The sequence below is a fragment of the Brachyistius frenatus genome, unplaced genomic scaffold, assembly GCF_029030835.1.
Source record: "Brachyistius frenatus isolate BFR_SWC_R1_liver_20210118 unplaced genomic scaffold, ASM2903083v1 Contig_146, whole genome shotgun sequence".
In the NCBI taxonomy this organism is placed as follows: Eukaryota; Metazoa; Chordata; class Actinopteri; family Embiotocidae; genus Brachyistius; species Brachyistius frenatus.
The window spans coordinates 816,015-837,996 of record NW_027210745.1 but is presented as its reverse complement, the minus strand read 5'-3'; the positions used below and the strand labels follow the sequence as shown (position 1 = coordinate 837,996).

The following is a 21,982-nucleotide window of genomic DNA, read 5'->3' as shown; positions in this document are numbered from 1 at the left end:
AACAGGGGCTACCTGCTGCCATCTAACGGCCAGTGCTTGCTATTACAACGCGGATCAATACGACACACCTGTTGGTGTGATTTATGTGGCTGCAGACTGTCTCATATCGAGCCTTTGCTTTGATAACGCGGACAGTGTTGGTCTACAGGGATGGACACAACGTGCACATCTGCAGACACGTTTGAGAAGCAGGACGAGAAAAGATAGGACAAAAACAAAAAAAAACTTAAAGTGATCCACACTGATTGAGACATCAACCTGTGCACAGAGACACGACGTGAAGTCTCACGTGAGAGCAGCAGTTCTGTAAAAGTCGCCCTGCATGTGCTCAGAGATGAAATGTCGCAGTCAAGTCAGACCACAGTATCACATCTGAGCGAAAGTTACCCTGTGACAAACTTGACCGTGGTCGTCCTCCTGCTCATTCCCTGTGTGATCATCCTGCTTCTGCTCAACTGCCTCTTCCTGAGCTACAATTTATTGATCCTCTCCAAGAAGAACAACAGAAAGAAGCGCGAGAACACGGAGGAGATTATTTTGCGGTCCACCCTGCAGAGAGCCTGCAGAGTGTCCGACGCGGCCTTCCACCCGCTGGAGGACCGGAGGAGAGCCTACGTACCTCTGTCCGAGCCCGTGCTGCACCATCCGGTCACTTCTTCCAGGGCTTCGTCCCGGGAGAGGGCCGGGGGGGATCACAGGATCCGACTCCTGAGGCCTGATGGGGCCACCGGCTCGGGGACCCTGAAGGCGCCGAGCACCATCCGGGCCACTTCACCTGCTGCAGGTTTCATCCCGAGACTGGACCTGCTCTCCGGCTCACGGACCTACAGCGTCAGTAGGGCGGGCTGGTGTAAAAGTGCACCAGTTTTACCACAATCCAGTGATTCAGAGGCTGAAGCCAGACTGAACCTTGTTCCACCAAACTCTCCGATGGTGAGTGATCAAGGTTACCGGGCACAGGGCCAGTGAGTAGAGGGTAGCTGTTTTTGTTTTCTTGGTAATGAACATTGGCTAATTGGTGGAGATAGGCCACATGCAGTACTGTGTTATGCTGATATTATAATTCTAACAATGGGGCAAGTGGTGCCAATACACACAGGGTCAAATCCACTGCACTGAGCCTGCAGCATGGCCAGATTCACCTGCTGTTAGTCTTCTTTTATTCTTTTCAGTTGAGGCCAACTCAGGTTTTCTGTGATCGTCTAATTAAATACTGTTATTTATTCATGCACATTCAAGTAAAACACTAATTTGCTATTGGTAATGGTCTTAAACTGGATTTTGATGCAGGGCCTTGAACATATTATTTCCATATTACCAAACAAAGATAATGAAAATACCATAAATTGGCACACATTAAATATGGGATTTATGAGGGCCTCGGCAGGACTGGGGCCCGGGGCCAGTTGCCTGCGTTGCCCAGGTGGTTTTCCTGCAGTGTGCTTGATGTTGCGTGTTTCAGTTTCCTTTTGTATTTTAGATATTGTACACATTTTGACACTATGTGACTTGAATATGTACATATTTCATTGTCCGCACAAAATATAAATGTTACACCAGCTTGCTGCTGTGAAAAACAGAAAATCTAAAAAGTTTATTTATCTCTTGTCTTTTCCTTCTGACTTGACGTTTTACAGTTTTGATAATACTTTGGATTAGTTAGTTGGCTGACTGCTGATTTAAATCATTCACATTTAGTTTTACTTCTACAAGTCCCAAACATCAGCTGTGTTCCTCTCATCTTTCCGTGTTCCTCTCATCTTTCCGTGTTCCTCTCATCTTTCCGTGTTCCTCTCATCTTTCCGTGTTCCTCTCATCTTTCCGTGTCTGTCACTGCATATCGTGGAGTAAAGTTATCATGCATCTAATCTCCAAGCATCAAGTCCAAAGTGTGACGCCTGCATTCGTTTCTTTGTTCACAACAGGAGTTGGGTCACATTCATCGGAGCAGTGCTTACCAGATGCTGACAGATGTGTGCCCAGATGTTGCAGTAGACATGGAGTACATCAACCCGCCTTCAGAGACGTCCTGCCTGAACACGTCTGCTGTCTGTTCTGGACTTGACGGCGACTTCGGAGCGAGTGCAGGTACTTCAGTCTGCTTCAGCTGTCCTGTAATCAATACAACATCCATTAATAAGACTCCATTCATCATACAAAACAAAAGGGTAGATTATAATCAAAAACAAAAGTTTGTCAACTTATTCACCACAGTTTTTGTTGTCTTGTTGGGACAAATGTTTTAACTTTGAGTCAAACATCGATTGATCTTTCAGAGTCTCACCACTGAGGATCGATGATCCTGTTTTTTAATGAGGGCTGAAACAAGCAGTGGATTAATCAGTTGATCGCTTGATTGGCTGTTTAAGCCTCTAAAATGTGATGATTTGTTGCCAATTTACACTGAATATTGTGGTTTTGGACCGTTAATAACACACAACAAGTCATTTGAAGAAGTAATCTTTGTTGTCTGAGAAGTTATTGACATATTAATGACATCTTTTACAATTTTTTTTAAATAATAATTTGAAAAATTGATGAGCAGATTAGCTGATAATAGTTACAGCTTTAGAATGAAGTCTTGGTGGTTTAATGAAAAATAAATCAATATAAAAAGTTGAGAATTTGTCTCATCACTGTAAATCATTTTCAACTGATTCTTTATGAAGATGGAAACGTTTGCATGCTGAACAATCACCTTTGCTATTGTAGTCCAGAAATAATCAAGAAAACCGATCCAAAAGTTAGAGGTAGTTATTCAGATAGTCAAAATGTTATGTCATCTAAAAATATAAAGAAATCTCTTCTGCATGCTACGGTCCCTCCAGTATAGTCTGAACTACCAGGTGTTGTTTTACATAACAACTGTAGCTGCAAAACCTTGAAAAACAAATCCCTGGAAGCAAGAAGCAAGTCTTTGTACTGCTTCATTTAAACTCCCCCTCAACACACTAGTTTTAGTCTGGAGAAGCACTTTGTGACATTTTCCCAGTGAAAGGTGCTGCTGTGTACTAAATAAACTTAGCTTATGCATTTAGTTACTTACAAATGTGTTTTGCTTACTGTTACTTCACTTTTCAAGTTTCTCTGCGTTAAACTTGATCTGACTTTTTGATTGAATTTAAAATGTAGTGTGATGTGAATTCTTCACTGCACAAACATTCAACAGACTTTCATGTGCATCTCGCATCTAATATTTTCACATTGGAAATGAAATATATTTACATACTAATAGACCGTGGATTTGTCGGTGAGGTTGAGAATGAATGCGAACTCGTTTCCTTTCAGGCGTCTCCCTGCAGATTCTGTCCGCAGACAGTGACGGCCTGTCCAACGGCGTGCTGGCTACACCTCCGGAGTGGGATTATTACGACCCCTGCTACATCAAACAGAACAACGTACACAAACACAAACACAAACATCACAGATCTGCAGTGCACACAAAACAATACTGGGTGTGAAGACTGTTTTTAAATGTGTGTTTATTCTTATTACTTATTTATTTTAATTTAAATATCGTATATACATTTTAGTCTTAGAGCTTTTATTTTATTTGTCTCGCTTTTGATTCACACTTTTGACATCATTTATTTTATGTCGGTGACTGCACGCTGCCACTGAATTTGTTCAAATGATTTAATATTTACTCTGCACCATGACTTCAGTTATTGTTAAATGTTTATTGAGCATCTTTCACTCATGTATACGTTAGTTGTCGTCACTATTTCATGACTACAGGGATATTTGCTGGGTTTGAGTTTCACCAACAGTCAAATCACTGTCACTGTTTGTTTAAAATATTTTCATTCTGACCAATAAAGGCAATGTATATTAAATAAAATGCCCATTAATTAAACTGATTGCTAATCTTTCAACTTCAATCAATTAAATAAAAAAAAAAACGGTGTGTCAGTAGAGAGCCTTGAGGACTTGTAGAAGGATTCAGGGTTTAGGCATAAAGAAGAAAAAAAAATCCCTTTTAAAAACGACCTGTTGGTTCTGTTATGGACCGTCGGAGATGCTTTAAAGCCAGCCGTCAAAGTTTGTTTTGTTTTAATTGTTTAATGTCGCGTAACACTTTGTTCAACTTTTGTTTGGTTTAGATGTATAAACAAAATAACTTGATTTAAAGGTATTAGGACTTTTCAGATTTGGGCATGTCATGTCATTTGCTACTTCTGACCAGCAGAGGGCACTGTAGTGTGGTAGGTGTGGTTTTAACTGGATGGAAATAATAACAGACAGCCAGCCAGTGCTTGGGCTTTAAGCTTAACAGCTCATATTTCATATTTCTCCGTCATATATTTGTTTTAACACAAAAAGTTTCTTTAATTTGTAGACCATCACAACAGTGTAAGTGAAACTTATCGGTGAGCCACTACGTCAATTTTTAACTCCAACCTCAAAGCATCAGGCTGCAATTGGCTGATAATTTGGAACATTTACAAGACAGGCATTTTTCACTATATTCTAAATTGGTGGATTTTAATTTCTCTGAATTTACAGTATGTGTGTGGGTTTTTTTTAATACAAGTGTTCTGTGGGGATCTTTTTCTTTTTTGACAAGTTGTGAGAGATTTGAGGAACTCAAGAGTTAGAATAAATAGCTCAATTATGCACTTTCAACATCAAAATTAAGTGTCAGTCAATATTCATACAAATATGAATGCTAATTCAATCTCCATGAAACTTGAATGATTTTAAGGAAAGACTGAATTTAACAGCAGCAGTCCATCTGAAATTGTTCAGTTAAAAAAATTGGGATCAGCTCAATGTTTGCATGTAAATGACTAAGAACTAAAACTAGTGCAAATACAAAAAGAGGCAATGAAGTCAATTAGTCTGAATATTTTATTCTCTGTGCAGAGATATCTGTACATCAACGATCAAGTGCCACTTGAATTTTTTTCAGTTCATAGAAAGTGAAACTGATGCTGCACCATAGGAACATGAAAAGAACCGGACCAGAATGCATCACTTTACTCAAAGCTGGAGAGGAACGACAACACAATCTGCTTGAGTTTAGCATCGGATGGTTCAGAGATTTGGCCATCAGACCTGCAATGGAAAAGAGTTTGGTTACGATACATCTCCATACATAAGAAAAAAACAACGTAAAGAATCACATGCCGTGGCCTCGAAGATTTCTGACTTACCTAATCGCTGTCAGCAGGTCTTGGTGCTGGCTCAGGATGTGCTGCAGGAACGCCTTCTCGAACTTGGTGATCTTGCTCGGCTCCATTTTGTCCAAGTATCCCCTCACACCGGCGTAAATGACTGTTACCTGCTCTTCAATAGCCATTGGGCCTGGAAGATCAAAGAACGCAGGCTCAGTTGGTGAGACAAGAACAGACAACATGATATGAAAGAGATGCAGAAATAAATGGTAAACACTCACAGTACTGTCCCTGTTTGAGGAGCTCAGTCAGACGAACACCGCGGTTCAGCAGCTGCTGAGTGGCAGCATCCAGGTCGGAACCGAACTGAGCGAAGGCAGCCACCTCGCGGTACTGGGCCAGCTCCAGCTTCATGGTACCAGCCACCTGAGGATGGAGGGGAAACGGTGGGTTATAAAGGAAGACTTGCAGCGTGATAACAGCTGGGAGATCACGAGGAGGACCGACCTGCTTCATGGCCTTGGTCTGGGCAGCAGATCCGACACGTGACACGGACAGACCGACGTTGATGGCTGGACGAATCCCTTTGTAGAACAGCTCAGTCTCCAAGAAGATCTGTGTGGGAACGCGTCGTTTGTTAACTGGTTCTAGACTTTTAATTAGGATGAGCCGAGACGACCAGTCACGTGCTCACCTGTCCGTCCGTGATGGAGATGACGTTGGTTGGAATGTAGGCCGACACGTCACCAGCCTGGGTCTCGATAACGGGAAGAGCTGTGAGGGAGCCGCCGCCGAAGTTGTCGTTCATCTTAGCAGCTCTCTCCAGCAGACGGGAATGCAAGTAGAAGACGTCTCCTGGGTAAGCCTCACGGCCGGGGGGGCGACGGAGAAGCAGGGACATCTGACGGTAGGCGACAGCCTGGAGGAAACACGCGAGTAAAGGTTGGAGTTCTCTTTCTTAAAGCCGCTTCCAGCTGCTCGGTTTCCTCGTGTTAAAACACCCTCCAGCGTTGAATCAGCCTCACCTGCTTGGAGAGATCGTCGTAGATGATCAGGGCGTGCTTGCCGTTGTCTCTGAAGTACTCTCCCATGGAGCAGCCGGAGTAGGGAGCCAGGTACTGCAGCGGAGCAGCATCGGAAGCCGTAGCGGACACCACGATGGTGTACTTCATGGCATCGGTGTCGGTCAGCCTCTTCACCAGCTGAGCCACGGTGGACCTCTTCTGGCCGATGGCGACATAGATGCAGTACAGCTTCTTCTTCTCGTCCTTTCCCTCGTTGAACCGCTTCTGGTTGATGATCGTGTCGATGGCGATGGCGGTTTTGCTGCAACACAAATTTAAAGCCTTTAGTACCATGGAGACGCTGACAAACAGGTTTCATTCTGGTGCCTTGGAGTCCCAATGTTCTGCAAGTTTCAAGCATTAATATGACTTTGAAAAACCTTTAAAGTAAAAGGTTTATTCCCTCATTTTCTTCAGATCTTTTGTCTCCGTGTTTGTCCCAAATTAAATCTGTATGAATTCATTCTTTTCTATAAATAATACCCCGAAATTCTGCCTTTCCCTGGAGTCAGCTCCATAAATACAACGTTTACATACAGATGTAGCTCGTGCAGATATATGGCATACAGGCTCGAAGATCGGGATAACCAGAAGCCTCGTTATTGGGACAGACTGCATGATATATTCTTCCATGGATTTGTTCTGTCAATCTTTTCTCTGCACTTTTCAAATTTCCCAACATCACCAACACCAACATAAAAAGCAACTTAATGCATTTAAAAGCCGTTAAGAAAATTAATTACAACTACAGAAGGAAACATTACTTTTAGAGACTCAATGGGACATCTGTACTGAACCACACAAAGTGAATATTTGTACCTAATATGCAGCAGTGCGTCGTCGTGCGTCAGCATTGTAAACAGCCACGAACCAACGAACTACCAGAATTCAGAACGATCGAAAGTTATACCTTTTCACAGCAGCTTTCATCATGACATAAATCCTTTGTCCCACCTGTCTTCAGCGTCATCACATCCACCGCAGCGACAGAGTTTCAAAGGAACTGGAAATAACATCAAATGCTGCCGTGTGCGAAACTATTCCCTTTGAGATGAATCCCCTCACCCAGTCTGCCGGTCTCCGATGATGAGCTCACGCTGGCCACGACCGATGGGCACCAAACTGTCCACGGCTTTGATGCCAGTCTGCATGGGCTCCCTCACAGAGATGCGGGGTATGATCCCGGGGGCTTTCAGACCCACACGCCTGCGGATGCTGGAGCCAAGCGGGCCCTGCGAAGAAAAATAGAGAATAAAGAAAGATCAGGAGAGCCATCAGCTAATGAATTTAATCTAAGATGGATGTGAGACAACAACAGGAGACCACGCTGGGAGGCAGAATTCTCTGTTCACTAAAACTGTAATGATTAGTTAACTAATCAGTTCAACAGAAAATTAATCACCAACTAATTTCTCAATCAAATCGAACTTCCTCTGAATTTAAGCATCTCGGTTGTGAACACTTGCTGCTTTTCTTTGTCATGGCATCATAATCAGAAAATGTTTGGAGATAGTTGGAATAACAATATGACAAAATACCCAAAAAATATTTTATTGTGATTTTCAAGAACATATAATTGCATCAAAAAAAAATCAATTAGCATGCAATAAACCTGACTTCAAACATTCAGTAAAAATTAAAACATGAATGTGGTTCGTTGTACGTCTGATCTTTTGTAACTAAACCACTTCCACACGACTGAAGCGGCTCCACTTTCAGCCATGTTCGTTATTGACCGTGCATAAAGTTACACACCAAAGTTATGTCATTATGTCAACAAGTCTATCACGACATGAATGTTATATCCATATTAAAAATGAACGATAGAACGTGGCATAGCCCCGCTGTCTTATCAAGAAAAATAACAGCATGACGATAATAAAATACCCCTGAACACGAGGAACACCGAAAGAAGAACGGTACCTTTCCATCGATGGCGTTTCCCAGAGCGTCGACAACACGGCCCAGCAGCTCCTCACCGACGGGCACGTCCACGATAGCGCCCGTCCTCTTGACGATGTCGCCCTCTTTGATCAGCTTGTCGTTACCAAACACCACAACACCAACGTTGTCGGGCTCCAAGTTCAGAGACATACCCTGGATAAGAGAACAAACAAACCATCACTGCTTACTGCTGCTTCCTCTAGTTTACAGAGTGATAATCAGCCGACTGGTTAAGACCCACATCACATGCATTTCCTGTTTGTATCTTTACTGTCGCTTTAAATTAAAATACCACAAAATCAATCTATTTAAAAAAATAAAAAAAACACTTTCAGAAAGTACAAACAAAACTTAGTCAAGTTAATAATAATTTGAGAAATGACTATTTCTGGGCCACTTCACATTACAATCCGTCACTTGTATTCGTGTCTTGAGTGTGTTACTGAGGCGCGACAGTTTCTGACCATGTGGAGACCATCGTCATAAACCTTCTACTTCACGATTCGGACAAGAAAACAAGAAAAGTCCATCTTCTCAAACACCCCCGTAGTGTATTCAGCAAAAGGTCAGCGTCTCCGGTTCACGTCATCACCTTCAGACCGGAGGAGAACTCCACCATCTCCTCAGCCTGCACGTTCCTCAGGCCGTAAACTCTGGCGATACCGTCGCCGATGGACAGCACGCGACCGGTCTCCTCCAAGCTGGCGCCGGTATCGGCTCCCAAGATCTTCTCCTCCAGAATGGACGACACCTCGGCTGTGCCTTCATGTGAGAGAAGTGGTTAATGAGCAAAGGACCACTTTTGGAGATGTTCCCAAATGTTATTGTTGTTTTTTTTTCCCCCCTCCCCTCAAGTTTCCTCACCTGTTTTCTGCAGCCATGGACGGCTGGTGTGCAGGTTATTGGCTCCTACACATGCTGCAGCAACATTCTTGGATACCTTTAACAACATGAGAAATAGTGAATAAAAAAAATAAATCTGGGGGGATGTTAATTTAAAGAAAACACCTCCAGAACAGCTGTAGATGTAGTTAAATGACTTTCTGGGTTCGTCAAACATTGACATGTTTATTTGCTGAGCTCTATGATTACAATCTAAAGGAGACCTGGAGATAACAAACTAAGTGTGCTAATTTTGGTGTGTCTATTTATATTTTAAGACAAGGCCTATATTGCTATAAAAAAAAAATTACTTTACCCCACCAAAAAATGTTTTATTTAAAAGGTCCCCTGTTCATGCAGTCTGCAGAGTAACAGAGGCACAAGCCCTCAATAACAAAAGACACAAGTCACGAGTAAAATATAAAACCAGAACAGTGTGATAATCCCGTTTTATTTCCCTTCAACTGTGTAAATCCAGAAGCTGGCACGCAGAGAGATCAAACCACGACCTTCAGTACCCCAAAAAAAAATATACATTTGGCAGTATTTTTGCACTTCCAGTCATTTTCAACCTTAACGTCACAACACAAATGAGCAACGCAATGAAGTTGCTTACGAGTCCGGCCCGTCGAGGGAGGCTGCGGGCGAGAGCCGCTGCGACGCGAACCGACATCATGTTGGTGTTGTGCGGTCGTCTTGTCCTCCTCCCGGAGCCGAGAGAGACAGAAGGATGGCGGACACGGCGGCGGATTGTAGAAAGGTCACCGCGGACCGGAAGTACTTCAAAATCAACAACTTTTATTTTTTTTTATTTTTTTTATTACGTTACATTAAAACAATATATCTATGGTTAATGGCTCACTACGGTAAGTAAAATAATTCATTTAACTTGAAATATATAATTGTATACTTATTTTGAAAACGTATTTCCATTTTTGTTCTGTAGTTGTTTCAGCTAAATATTCAACAAATTAATAATTATATTTTATAAAAATTGATTGTGTCATTTAAGAGCTGTTCCTAAGGTTATTTCCCCCTCCCCCCTCTCCCCGTCCCATTTAAATAAATTTGGTTGGACAAAATATTAGGAACAGTGCAGCTCTTAAGGTTAGGTAGTTACTTTATTAATCCCCGAGGGGACATTTTTTTCGCTACAGCAGCATACAGGAGCAATAAGATAATAATAGAACAATAGAAAAGCAATAAAATAGCAGTAAAAAATATAAAATATAAAATGCACAGTATATACAGCAGCCTGTCGGTGTTTTTGATGTTTAGAAATTAAAAGTGGACACTCATCTCGTTTTTTGAAAAAGAAACTAAGGGACCAAAATAGTCTTTCAGTCTTTCATAATAACGCCTGTTTCATTTGACACCAAACTGGATGGAAAACAAGCCTTGAACCGCTGTGTACTTATTTCTCCACCTGCAGTACCGGCAACCGACCCAGGGAGGGCGCTCGACTGCAATGAACCAACCGGAAGTGTCGCACGCAGCTTTTGTGAAACGACAGCTCGATTGGAGACATTTTAAAATAAACACACCAGCTAAATGCTAACGGCTAACGCATCTCGCAAAAGGTGCGAGCGGACTGCGCCAAAAAAAAAACCCAACAACAACAACAAAAAAACACGTTCAAATTCTTATCAAGTTGTAAAAAGAAGTAAAAGAGAGGCGACAAATTACCGAAGATGTCGAAAAGTCTGACGCTGGGAAAAGAAGAATATAACTAAACGCTGCGGTGAGTTGAAACGAGCGGAGCCGATTTTTAGATGCTAAGTTTTTTTTTTTTTTTTGCCGTTAGCCGCCGACATTATCCTGCCTGCTCCGACTCTTGCCCGGATAGATACCGCGTCCATTTATAGACTATTACGAAGGCAGCCGTCCCGCAAGCTGCATATTTGCCCCCCCTGACTTGTGTTGAAGAGCGTTTGAGGTTTGTGACCGAGGTTGAGCCTCGCTACGCAGCTAAAAGAGGTGTTAGCCTCAGCTAAAGTCTTGTCTCAGGCGAAGCACCTTTTTATTTTTATTTTTTTAATCTGGTTGAACTTCATGTTTTGTTTTTTTTATAATCTGTGTGTGTGAGATGTGTTTTTAAAAAAAATAATAATTTTAAAAAATAGATTAATCTCGTTCATTTACCGTGTAAAGGAAATTCTGGTGATTTATTAATACGATTATATATTCTTTCTAGTGTGGGACCAATTAAGTTATCGTGAAATAACCCAGAACAAACTAAACAAAAACAACAACAATAAAAAAACTGAAAATGAGTGTTTATATGTGTGTAAAGTCATCAGTGTTAACACATCTAGTTGAACCGGAGGTCTGCGTGTGTAAAAGCAAACAGGCCAGTGGTGGGATGTAATTAAGTGCTTTTACTTTAATGATAATTTATAGGGCAATTTTGGACTTTAAATTCTTCTACTTTATACTCTAATTCCACTACATCTTGAAGGGGAATCGTGGGCTTTGACTCCATGGCATTCATTTCCCAGCGAATTACTTCTCAGATCAATATTGTTATACATTAAAAAAAATAAATGATATCAGATAGTATCATGAGTTTGAAATGAGCTCTCGTTTAAATACTCCCGTCATGTGCATGTCGATATCCCAAATAATTCACGTGTAACGAGTACAACGCTCTAAATTGTGTAATTTCGTGGCGTAAAACTCGAGTAGGATTTTCAATGTAGGGTTTTTATTTGTAATTGGATTTTTTTTTTTTTTTTTTTTCATAGTGGTATTGCCAGTTTTACCGAGAACCGATTAATCCTCCCACCTCTGAAACAGGTTTAGTGAAACTCTGAATGAGCACTGCATTTGACAGCTGTCTTAAACATATCCAAATGAAAACTAATGGTAAAGAGCTTATGTTTGATTCTAAACAATTTAGTGCTCAAAATTTGTGTTCATCTTTTTAATATGAACCTCTCAGTTGCGGTAAAACCACGTTGCCAGCACGGTTTAGGAATAATTCTTCCCATCGTGAACATTTAGATCCTATTCCCCTGTTTACCGACATCCAGAGGACACGTGTACAAATTGCACAATTTTAAACTGTTGATTGGAGTTAGTGATGTAATTCTTTTCCTGATGTATTTCCTCCAGCAGGTGTGTTCCTGTCCAGGCACATCGGTCCATGTTTGTTGGACCTTTGGGCTCTGGGCTCAACTAGCATGAAGATGGCTGATTCAGAGAAGGCAGAGGAATTTGTGGATGCTGAGTGCCCCCCAGAGTGCCTTGATGAAACACAATCAGCCACGGCTTCTGTCCAAGGAGATCAGGATGAGCATCTGAAAACGGAGACCACCACCACCACCAGTACCAGCTCACCCACGAGGGAAAAGGAGCTAGACAGCCCCTTGCAGACAGAGGGTGAGCAGAGTCTCCTCTCCATGCCCTGCCTGATGAAGGAGCTCCGCAGAGACTCCCCAGAGTCCCAGAATGCCTCTACAGGGAGTGACAAGCCTGCATCTCATCATATCTATGAGAGTGACTCCTCAAACCCCTGCATGCTCTCCCCTTCATCCAGCGGCCACCTAGCTGACTCAGACACACTCTCCTCAGGGGAAGAACGTGCCGCTCCTCCCGTAGGAGACGAGGAAGAGGGCGGCATGGAGGCTGCAAATGATCCTGGGCAAGCAGCAGGAAAGCAAACATCTGCCACGGCTTCGGGCGGGAGGAAGTCTCGGCGGTCACGCTCGGAGAGTGAGATGCCTCCCAACGCAATGGCTGCAAAGAAGAACCGCTGCCAGCCCACCATGGTCGCAGCAGGGGGGCAGGAAAAACAAACCAATGGCAAGCTGGCAAAAGTGAAAGGTCACAGGAGCCAGAAGCACAAGGAGCGTATGCGTCTGCTGAGGCAAAAACGAGAGGCAGCAGCACGGAAGAAGTACAACCTGCTGCAGGACAGCAGTACGAGTGACAGCGAGCTCACATGCGACTCCAGCACCAGCTCCTCTGACGACGAGGACGACGACACATCAGGAGGTAGCAAGACAATCAAGACAGATATTCCAGGTAACATCCAGTGTTCACAACACATTCTTAAAGCACAGCACTTCTACCTCCACTGTCCACGGTAACAGGAGCAGCCACTTAGATATGCCACATAAAACACTGTATCACATTGTAATAGAATAAATACAGGCCTATAATATACCGCAATCATTGGATGCACACTTAAACAATAAGAGGCTGCCGGCATGACTTAAAATTTTCAGGCAACCCAAACCAAATTGTTAACTTGATATAAGAACATTTAATGGAGCTGTACAAAGACTCTGTGATATCAAATCAATACAAAACTGCTTTGTTTATGTTTGTTTTATCGATCATTTTCTGTTGTTTTTAGTTCTTTTCTCATTCATCATCTATATTCATTCACCTTGTCTGTTCAGATATATCGACTGTATGTGTAGAGGGCCTATGCCCGGTCACTTGTTGTAATACAGTATTAAGTTTTGTTATAAGTTTGTCTCATCGTTCGCATGCTCCTGAAGTGCTGTTGACATTCTTCAACTCATGGAGTGATAAAACAGTTGTGGTAATCTAACCTATAGTGTGATTCTGCTATTTAACAAGTAAGCTATTTGTATCCTCAGCCTTTGCTGTAAATAGACCTCACTGTTAGTCGGAGCTGCAAACACTCTGCAGCTCCCGTTCAGGGTTGGCGTGGAGTAGAAATATTACATGAGTTAAGACTTCAAATCATATTAAATGTGCCATTTTATTAGACTACTTAAAAATGCTAATATTTATTACAATCTTTTCTCTTTAGGGGGGGGGGGGGTTACTGAATGTCTAGATCTGTCCTCAAGTTGTCCTGCTAGGCATTTAGTATATCCTGCGGGGTTTTTTTGTCCTTACCAAATGTGCCTACAAGCTTTTGAATATTCTTTAGGTCCTGATCCATCATGCACTTCACTCTGCCCACACGGGAGGCAGTGAATCTTTATGGAATTGCAATCAGGAGGTTCTCTTCTCTAATGGATTCTGTAGCACCTTTGAAGAGTCCGGTAGCTCTTGTGTCATCCACTGGAAAAGGTTAATGCATACTGTGCACACCTTTGACTGAGGATGGCTCTATGCTGTGAACTTAACTGGGGCACAGATGTGTCGAATAGGAATAAATTCTGTGTGTGTTCTCTTAAGTCGTTGTAGAAATCTCTTGGGTGAGTTGAGGTAGCAGGTTTGTATTTACGTGTCTGCCGCTGCTGCTGGAAGTCACTTTGTTTATTTTAGGCTAAGCTTTTCATTGTGATTGTGTTTTTGTTGTTGTTGTTTTTTTTTTTAAAGAATATAACCAGTTGGGTCGTTCCTGGTCGGCAGCTTTTCTTTTCCATTTAATGCTTTTGTTTGTTAAATTATTGTGGAGGTCTCTTGGTATGTTTACCAATGTTTTTTCTTTAACTACGTTATAGCAGTATTCTGGCTGCTGTTAACTGTACCTCATATTTTCCCCTCGTAGCAAACATAGTTTAACATATTTGTTGCTCTTGTGCCGTAGATTTGGATCTAATTTGCCTCAGATAGGTGTGTTTACCTCAAAGTCTCACACATTTCTTCAAACTGAATCAGTCACCCCAGACATCCAGTTTTCCTCCTTTAGGGATCTGTAGTACATGAAGTGTTTTCAACCATTTTTACATCCCACACACAGATTTGAGTGCTACAACTGCATGATGTAGTCCATCAGCATGAAAGAGTCGATCTGCACGTAACCAAAAACAAAACTGTCATTTTCTCTTTAATACAAAAGTCCACCTCCGAAGCATGAACGTGCTACTGTATTTTCTTATGGCTTGGCCTCAATGTCTTTAAAGCTGGCTTCAGACGTGCATCGGAGAGATCCAGAGTGGGAGCCCAGATTCATGGGCTGCTGGACAGCGGTTCGTGGGACAGGAACGGCATCGGCAGTGTTCTGGAGGAGGCCATGACGCGCTTTGCTGTGATGCAGCGCCAGACTGAGGAGCGCTTCCGCGTCTGGATGGAAAAGCTTGCCCACCTCGACTCGGACAACGATTCGTCCAAACGCTCAAGTGACGCCCTAGAGGGGCAGCAGCATCCCTCCCAGGGGGCGCGGCCTTCCCCTCCCAGTTCTTTTTTGCCATCGTCAGAGTCTGCAGAGACCATGGCCAACTACATGTTGGCACGGGAGAACAACAGTCTCACCCCCACCCCTATAAACAACAACAACAACAACATCCTCCCCGAAGCTGTCACTCAGAATGGAAATCTAGGCGTTCCAGACCCTGGTCTCTTGAATGTTTAGATTTCACTTCTTCGCAGTTACATACCTTGATCTCACCAAGTGTAGTACTAGTTGATGCCGAAAGCATGGCAGTGGGTATTAATAGGTAAATGATGTGAGGTCCCCAAACAGATACACCAACAACAGCAGCCGGGCCTGAGCTGCTCATTTGAACTCGACTCCGTGCAGACCTGAGGCTCCATGCGTCTGCTCGCACTGAATCACTGTGAGATTTAACATTCAGAGTACTTCAACTCACCTGTTTGATTTCTGCAGCGTCTGTGACACGGACACAGGACACGTCTCAATAGACTGTTGAGTCAGGGCTCTTATTGTATCTCTTACTGTATGGCTTGTTTGTTTTTGTTTACCAGCTGTACACACTCACACAAAGTAGCTGACCATTACATTCAAACAGAGCGTGCATTACCGCACCGGAGCAGCCATCATCACAGTGCTAGGTGGGGTGCTGCTGCATAATAGCATGTGCCTTGTCATTCTTGAACTCATGCTGGGAAATGACGGATGAAGCATTTTAGTGCTATTTCTATTGGAATCAGGTTGAACACTCTACATTAGCCCTCTTTCTCCTGAACTGTTTGCACTCTGCATGGAAATGGTTCAGGAAAATCTTGTGACAACCTTTATTTTGGTGGCATAGCTTTACGAACAGCAGAACATTTAAACATAGATTTGCCTATAGATATAAACGCAATATACTAACCCACAGGATTTCTTGCTTTTTAACATCATATTTAGATTAGATGTGTTTACATTTTTTAATATTGGCCTTTCTGTTACATTTGCTGCTATAGCTGCCTTTGTGCAGTAACAAGAAACTAGTGAGGGGGGGAATAAAATAACTCCCCGTGTTTAATTTTAGTAGCCTATGTATAGATTATAGACATGGATAAGGCATCGGTTTCTTTGTTGTGGCTGTTAGCTGCAATGACGAGCCTCAAATCTTCACTCGCATATTAGTCTAGTTGATTTTGATTTTGATTTCTATTTTATTTGCACTGGTCTGCCAGCTTGGCCTGTGCCTCACGAGGCACTGCGTGATCGCAGCTTGACTTTAAACTGAAAACCCAGGCATCAAACTAACAAAATACACAGCAGTGACACAGCTGCAGTTTGGTGCATGGCAATGTTTACTGATTTTTCTTAACAAACAAAAAAAACGGACTGATCTGGTTGATCAAGTGGCCTTTCTCTGGTTCAGATCCTGTGGTCTTTGAGGGGAGCGAATCACTCCTCCTCAACCATCTCCTCAAACTACTTTCACTGATTCAAGATGAGCATTAGTGTCACAGTTCTTAACACTATGAAACATCGCAGACATTGATGAAGGAGTCTTTGGCCCAATCATATTTATAGTTAGGATGTTAAAGTGTTTTCCGTATGTGTATGTGTAGCCCTACGACTGTCAGTTTTAGAGAACCTAAAGCTGAATGCATTGTCTCCCCACCTGTTTGCATGTGATTATATTAGTATATAGAATGTGCAAGGCCAAATTAGTTTTCATCAGCAGCATGTGTGCAAGGTATAGCTTTGCTTATGCTGATAAACGGTGAATGACAGCAGGACGTTTGATCTATTTAGTTGTTTTCTTCTGGCCTAATGGGTTTTACTTTCAAATTGTGTGAATATTGTTGTTTTTGTTTCACGGTGCATAATTCATTTTTGCCATTTGGATTTAAATGGATCCAACATCAGCATTTGTTCAGACTGAAAATTTACCTTTAAATCATCAGTAAAGAGAGCCTGTTGCATACAATCAAAACTGTGCATTAAAAAACAACAACACTAAGGACAGTCCAATGTTTACCAAAGAGACTATCCTGGTTTACACGAGTCCTCTTTCTATGGCCTTTACATTGGCGAGTGCTGGGTTTCCCTGGTAACCCTGGTACGTGCCTATTACAGCCCAATCAGCTATTGATAGGCAGTGTTCTCTCCTAGTACATGCAGTCCAGACGAACCCCCTCACACACCCACACATATGTCTGGATAGCTGTGTGTGTGTGTGTGTGTGTGTGTGTGTGTGTGTGTGTGTGTGTGTGTGTGTGTGTGTGTGTGTGTGTGTGTGTGTGTGTGTCTCTCTCACTCCCAGGGACTCCTTTTACAGGGTAGAACAAAGATACGTGTTCCCGCTCTTCCACCGTTTACTCCTCTGTCGTTTGGCTTTTTATTATCCCACTACATTTCATTCACTGAGTAACATTATTTTGAAGTGTTTTGTAATGACTGTATTTTAGTGTAGTTTTTATGTGAATGGCTGTTATTTTAAAAGCAATAAATGGAAAGAAAAATAAAATCTGCTGCTGCAAAAGGTTCATTAATAAACTGCAAACACAACCACACGTCTAATGTAAAAGCCTCATCAGTGTAGCTTTAAAAAACTGATGATAACCACTTCCACAGTTCATGTTACTAAACTTATTACACCAAATAATTGACTTTACAATCAATATAAACCTTTCCATCTGGGAAAATGGGGTGTGTTTCCTTGTGTATGTTGTAAATGCTGCAACTGGCAGGACTTCGGATGCAGCGTCCAGTCCCACTATTACCAGCCATGATTTGAATAATGAAGTGTTTTCTTTGTTTTCTGCAGACGGGCCTCCAGTAGTGGGTCACTATGATATTTCAGACACTGATTCTTACCAGGAGAGTATGAGTGTGGAGACAGTCCGGCCCACGGTGATAAAGCATGAGCTAAAAACACACAGAGGCCAGGATATGGCATCTCACTCTGGGTGTATAAGAGCTCTGAGCTCTATCGCAGGTCAGTTACAAACCCGGTATATCCAAACTGCTACTTTCCACTCCTCTCAGTGACGGCAGGACATTTAAAAGGCATGGGTCACACCAATAAGAAGGTGCTATGCGGGGAAACGCTCTTATTTATCTCGGCAAGACACCCTTGAAGTACTCTTCATTCCACACGCCGCCGGCTCGCTACAAAGAGTCTCGCTGCTTTGCATCGAGACAAAAGAATTGACCTTTGATGACTAACTAGCCGACATTGTCAAAATATAAAGTCCACCATCTAACGTGTCACTCCATGCTGTCCAGACAAGCTTTTCAAACACGAGTGTCAGATTCATCATTGTTTTGTTTCTGTCTGTGTCAAAGCAGCTGCAGTCTTCATGTGTCGGCGAGGCCTGAAGCTCTCGACTGCTCCCGTCCTCCTCACAATGTGTGACTGTGTTCCTCTCGTTTGTTTCAGGCCACGTGGAGGCAGAGCTGTCGCACAAGGAGGGTTCTCAGCACAAGGGCCAGATTAACATCGCTTCCTCCGACAGCGAGGTGGAAATAGTCGGAGTGCAAGAAAAAGCACGGTAAAGACTTTCAGTGGGGGAAAGATGTAAACATTTCTACTTTTCCTGCTCCTCTCTCCCTGCCGGAATTCAACTTTTTAATGTTTTCCCCTTTTCAAATCCAGATGCTCCCATCCATGTGGAGGGGTGATAAAGAGTTTGTCCTCCTGGAAGGAAAACTCAGTGGAGCAGTTAAACAGCACAAATCAATCCCAGCTCTGGACTACTGTTTCCCCTCAGCCCAACTGGGTGTCCCCTCCTGAAGTGGTGGATCTCACGCTGGACGAGGACGCCGGACACAAATACCTTCTTTAAACAACTTGTACACTGAAGACTCCTTTGTTTTCTCCCCCTCACCCCTGCTCGTCCACCTTGCCTCGGCTCCATGTTTAAAGGCTGAAATCCTCTCTAGAGTTGCGGCCTCGCCTGTAATCGCTCGTGGACTCTTCCTGTTCCCGAGCACTCTTTGTTTTTGACTCACTGTTGAACAATCATATATCAAAGCCATTCTACCAACGTGATTCCCCCGATCGTTTAGTTGTAATAAAATGGCACAGCACTTCAAGTGCAGGTGGAGATGTACAAGAGTGATTTAACTGTTAATGATAGCAATATCCTCTCCCCCTTCATTTAATACCTCAGTTACCCCTCAATAACGGATGTAGGTAGACGTTTTGTGTTGTGTGCTTGCAAGCTGTATAGTGAAAACGTCCGAGTTGCTGCTTCAGAGCGGGACAGTATCACGACATGGCTGTTGACCTGCTTCACTACAGACTTTGAATGGGATATTTTCAGTCAGGATTTGGCATTTTTATCTGCAGTCACCTGCGGTCAAGACAAAACGGCAGCTGGTACACTTTCCACTGTACAGTTGACCATAGTTCGATGGCAAAGTTTACTTTGGGATTTAGTTTTTTCAAAGGTCTCACCACTGGATTCACAGTTAGATCCGTCTGCATTTATAGTTTGCTTTGCTCTACCGTGTCCAGCACGGGCACAGCCTCGGCTCTGTTACTGTCAGGAAGGGGTTTGGTTTATCTTTAAGCAATCATTAGATATTTTGGGAAATTGAGTCACATTTTACGGAGAGTTAAATGAGAAGATTGATATAATCTGTCTGTTAAGAATATTGCTGGTTAGCTTAGTTTAAGACAAGAAACAGAAAGAGCTAAGGTAACAAAATCCATCTACTAGCTCCCTAATTAGAACAACATTCATATTTATTTTTTTGGGGGGGAGGAGGGGTTGTCAGCTGGTCTGTTTCTTGACCAGGTAAAGTCAGTCCCTGGTCAAACAGTTGGACAGAGACAGGTTCACTGTCCCCCCACCTCGCCTCCATGTCTTGGTGCTAAGCTAAGCTAAGCGGCTGTAACTAAATGTTCAACATAGAAGACATGAAAGATGGCGTCAACCTTTCCATCTGTTATTAACTCTTCACCAGAATGCAAATGAACGCGTTTCCCAAAATGTCTCTTTGATTTAAATTCACAGGTTTTGTTACTATTAGATAACAAAATGTTCTCCCTTTTTTTTTTTTTAAATGAATAAAAAAAACCACTGTTTAAAGTCTGACTCTGATGAAAACACGTGTCACAAACCCACTACGAGACGTGGCTCATTTCCACCACAGCACGACTGCAGATGGTGCTGGTGGTGTTTTGGCAATAGAAAATATTTCTTTTGCTGAGATGGGTAGGAAGCCACATTTGTGAGTGCGAGTGTCCCAGGTGACGTACAGTCGATATCGATGAATGTATGAGCTTGCAGTGCTGACTGGGTGGACTTCTTGTTTGCATGCTTATCCTAAATAAATGCAGACTCCTTTAAAACTCTGGGGACCCCTTTATAATAACCGAGGAAATGTATCTTCCATTGAATCGTGCAAAGCAAGATGGCCTGAATGCCTTGAATTGTGCACTATTTTCTTTCAGAATGGTATAAAGCTTATTCTTTTACCTTACAAAGCAGCGGATTTTGCTATCTCAACAATAAATATTTTATTAATAGATGTGAATTTAGCACACGTATAAAAAGAGTAAAAGTGGTGTTGAGTTTGTGCCCACATGTGGGGCGTTTCTAGATAAGACATTTACTGTATGAACCGTTTTCACCCTGATCCTCAGGGCTGCTCGCGCGCCTTCCCTGCAGTCTTATTTTGTTGTCATGCAGTACTGCAGCCATGCTGGTGAATTTTTATCAACAACTTTACACACTATTTTAACATTTCATTTTGTTCTATTGAATAACTTTCCTAAGTGATGCTTTGAGAATTCAAGAAATGTTATTTAACTTCTGCTGGTCACAGAAAGGGAAAATCCTAAATATAAACAACTAAACCAAAGTCTAAATGGAATTTATGTTCTCGGTTTGTTTCATTTCCCTGATGTTTATTCTTAAAAAAAATTTGCTCTGTAAGTCTAAACTTTTAATTTGGAAGTCAGCGCATTTGTTGTGGGGAAAAAAAAGCAACATGAATTTTGTTTCAAAATTCAAGATATTGTTCCATTATATTTTCTGTTTTCCTTTGGCCAGTTCTTTCCAATATTTGCAGCTACCACTGTAAGAATTCTTTACCAGATCACTTCTGCTTGCAAAATCCAGTTTTGCTATTGTTCCGTGGGATTATTATGAAACGTTAGTAAGACATTGCTCATGTCTTTAGTGATAGAGGTGTGGTAGAAAACAGGGCAGCGATGCTCGACTATGGTTGCACATAGCATGTTTGGTGGCATCTTTTTAACCTCAAGTCAGATATTATCCTCATTACCAGTAATTCAGCCTTGCTCTTATCTTATTTTTATTCTATTTTATTGTCAGTATTTTAAATTAACAACAAAAAAAATGTGTTTATTTTGTTGCTTCTGCAAGTCCCTGACTTCCTTGAAATTATGTCTGTAGAACAAAAAGAAACTATTTTAAAAACTAAATAAATAGAGCGTTATTTAATGATCTTTTGTGCTGTGGTTTTTATTTTTGAAGTCCCAAGTTATTGATTTTACAAGCAGGTTGTGTAAGTCTTTGCTCGTGTGCTGTGACTGTTAGGATGTCAGATGTCTCGTGTTAAATTTACAGAAGGATAATTGGCGGGTTGAGGATTATTTTTTTTTTTTGTCTAAAGGTCTACTTGCAAAATTGGCTGACAGCTCTGGCGGTCCAAAAGAGTCTAATTGAGCTGAAGACATTTGACATTGGTGACATGTTTTTCATCCTTTTAGATAACTTTACAACTTGTTACTGAAATTCCTCTTTCAATGACAATGAATGCACCTGAGGTACAAATTCTTGTACACCGGGAAGATTTTTATTCCAGTATGTTCTTGTCTGTGTGAATGAGAATACTCGTCACTGTAGGTTTGTACCTACTTAATGAGCTCTCTCGTTGTTTTCTTTTTT

The 21,982-nt window shown here is 42.1% G+C and overlaps 3 protein-coding genes across 7 annotated transcripts; 2 read left to right on the top strand and 1 right to left on the bottom strand.

Moving 5' to 3' along the window:
• The first annotated feature begins 339 nt into the window (after window positions 1–339).
• On the top strand, window positions 340–3,461 carry hwa (huluwa). Its single transcript, XM_069715718.1, has 3 exons — window positions 340–940; window positions 1,921–2,088; window positions 3,289–3,461. The coding sequence occupies exons 1-3, from the start codon at window positions 340–342 to the stop codon at window positions 3,459–3,461; spliced, it is 942 nt and encodes a 313-aa protein (XP_069571819.1).
• A 1,372-nt stretch (window positions 3,462–4,833) lies between these two features.
• atp5fa1 (ATP synthase F1 subunit alpha) lies at window positions 4,834–9,731 on the bottom strand. Its single transcript, XM_069715657.1, has 11 exons — window positions 9,624–9,731; window positions 8,990–9,065; window positions 8,718–8,887; window positions 8,105–8,278; window positions 7,247–7,413; window positions 6,143–6,443; window positions 5,812–6,036; window positions 5,625–5,732; window positions 5,399–5,543; window positions 5,157–5,307; window positions 4,834–5,058 (listed from the first exon to the last, which is right to left on the bottom strand). The coding sequence occupies exons 1-11, from the start codon at window positions 9,681–9,683 to the stop codon at window positions 4,980–4,982; spliced, it is 1,656 nt and encodes a 551-aa protein (XP_069571758.1). The 5' UTR covers window positions 9,684–9,731; the 3' UTR covers window positions 4,834–4,979.
• Window positions 9,732–10,501: 770 nt separating this feature from the next.
• On the top strand, window positions 10,502–21,538 carry ark2n (arkadia (rnf111) N-terminal like PKA signaling regulator 2n). Of its 5 annotated transcripts, none has more exons than XM_069715627.1 (4): window positions 10,504–10,748; window positions 12,125–13,033; window positions 18,499–18,610; window positions 18,715–21,538. In XM_069715627.1, the coding sequence occupies exons 2-4, from the start codon at window positions 12,190–12,192 to the stop codon at window positions 18,902–18,904; spliced, it is 1,146 nt and encodes a 381-aa protein (XP_069571728.1). In that variant the 5' UTR covers window positions 10,504–10,748; window positions 12,125–12,189; the 3' UTR covers window positions 18,905–21,538. The 5 variants fall into 5 exon arrangements, with proteins under 5 accessions (XP_069571724.1, XP_069571725.1, XP_069571728.1 ...); XM_069715628.1 differs by lacking the exon at window positions 10,504–10,748 and adding an exon at window positions 17,884–18,054 and having other exon boundaries at window positions 12,127–13,033; XM_069715623.1 differs by lacking the exons at window positions 18,499–18,610; window positions 18,715–21,538 and adding an exon at window positions 14,839–17,689 and having other exon boundaries at window positions 10,502–10,748.
• Window positions 21,539–21,982: the final 444 nt, after the last annotated feature.

Bases quoted from the DNA above. Each gene is read 5' to 3' on its own strand.
- hwa (XM_069715718.1), top strand. From the start codon at position 340: ATGTCGCAGTCAAGTCAGACCACAGTATCACATCTGAGCGAAAGTTAC. The intron at 941-1,920 runs ATCAAGGTTACC...TTCTTTGTTCAC, and splicing joins AAACTCTCCGATGGTGAGTG to AACAGGAGTTGGGTCACATT. The intron at 2,089-3,288 runs GTACTTCAGTCT...GTTTCCTTTCAG, and splicing joins CGACTTCGGAGCGAGTGCAG to GCGTCTCCCTGCAGATTCTG.
- atp5fa1 (XM_069715657.1), bottom strand. From the start codon at position 9,683: ATGATGTCGGTTCGCGTCGCAGCGGCTCTCGCCCGCAGCCTCCCTCGA. The intron at 8,279-8,717 runs GTGATGACGTGA...TCTCTTATCCAG, and splicing joins AGTTCTCCTCCGGTCTGAAG to GGTATGTCTCTGAACTTGGA. The intron at 6,444-7,246 runs GTGAGGGGATTC...TTTGTGTTGCAG, and splicing joins ATCGGAGACCGGCAGACTGG to CAAAACCGCCATCGCCATCG.
- ark2n (XM_069715628.1), top strand. From the start codon at position 12,190: ATGAAGATGGCTGATTCAGAGAAGGCAGAGGAATTTGTGGATGCTGAG. The intron at 18,055-18,498 runs GTCAGTTACAAA...CGTTTGTTTCAG, and splicing joins AGCTCTGAGCTCTATCGCAG to GCCACGTGGAGGCAGAGCTG. The intron at 18,611-18,714 runs GTAAAGACTTTC...TTTCAAATCCAG, and splicing joins GGAGTGCAAGAAAAAGCACG to ATGCTCCCATCCATGTGGAG.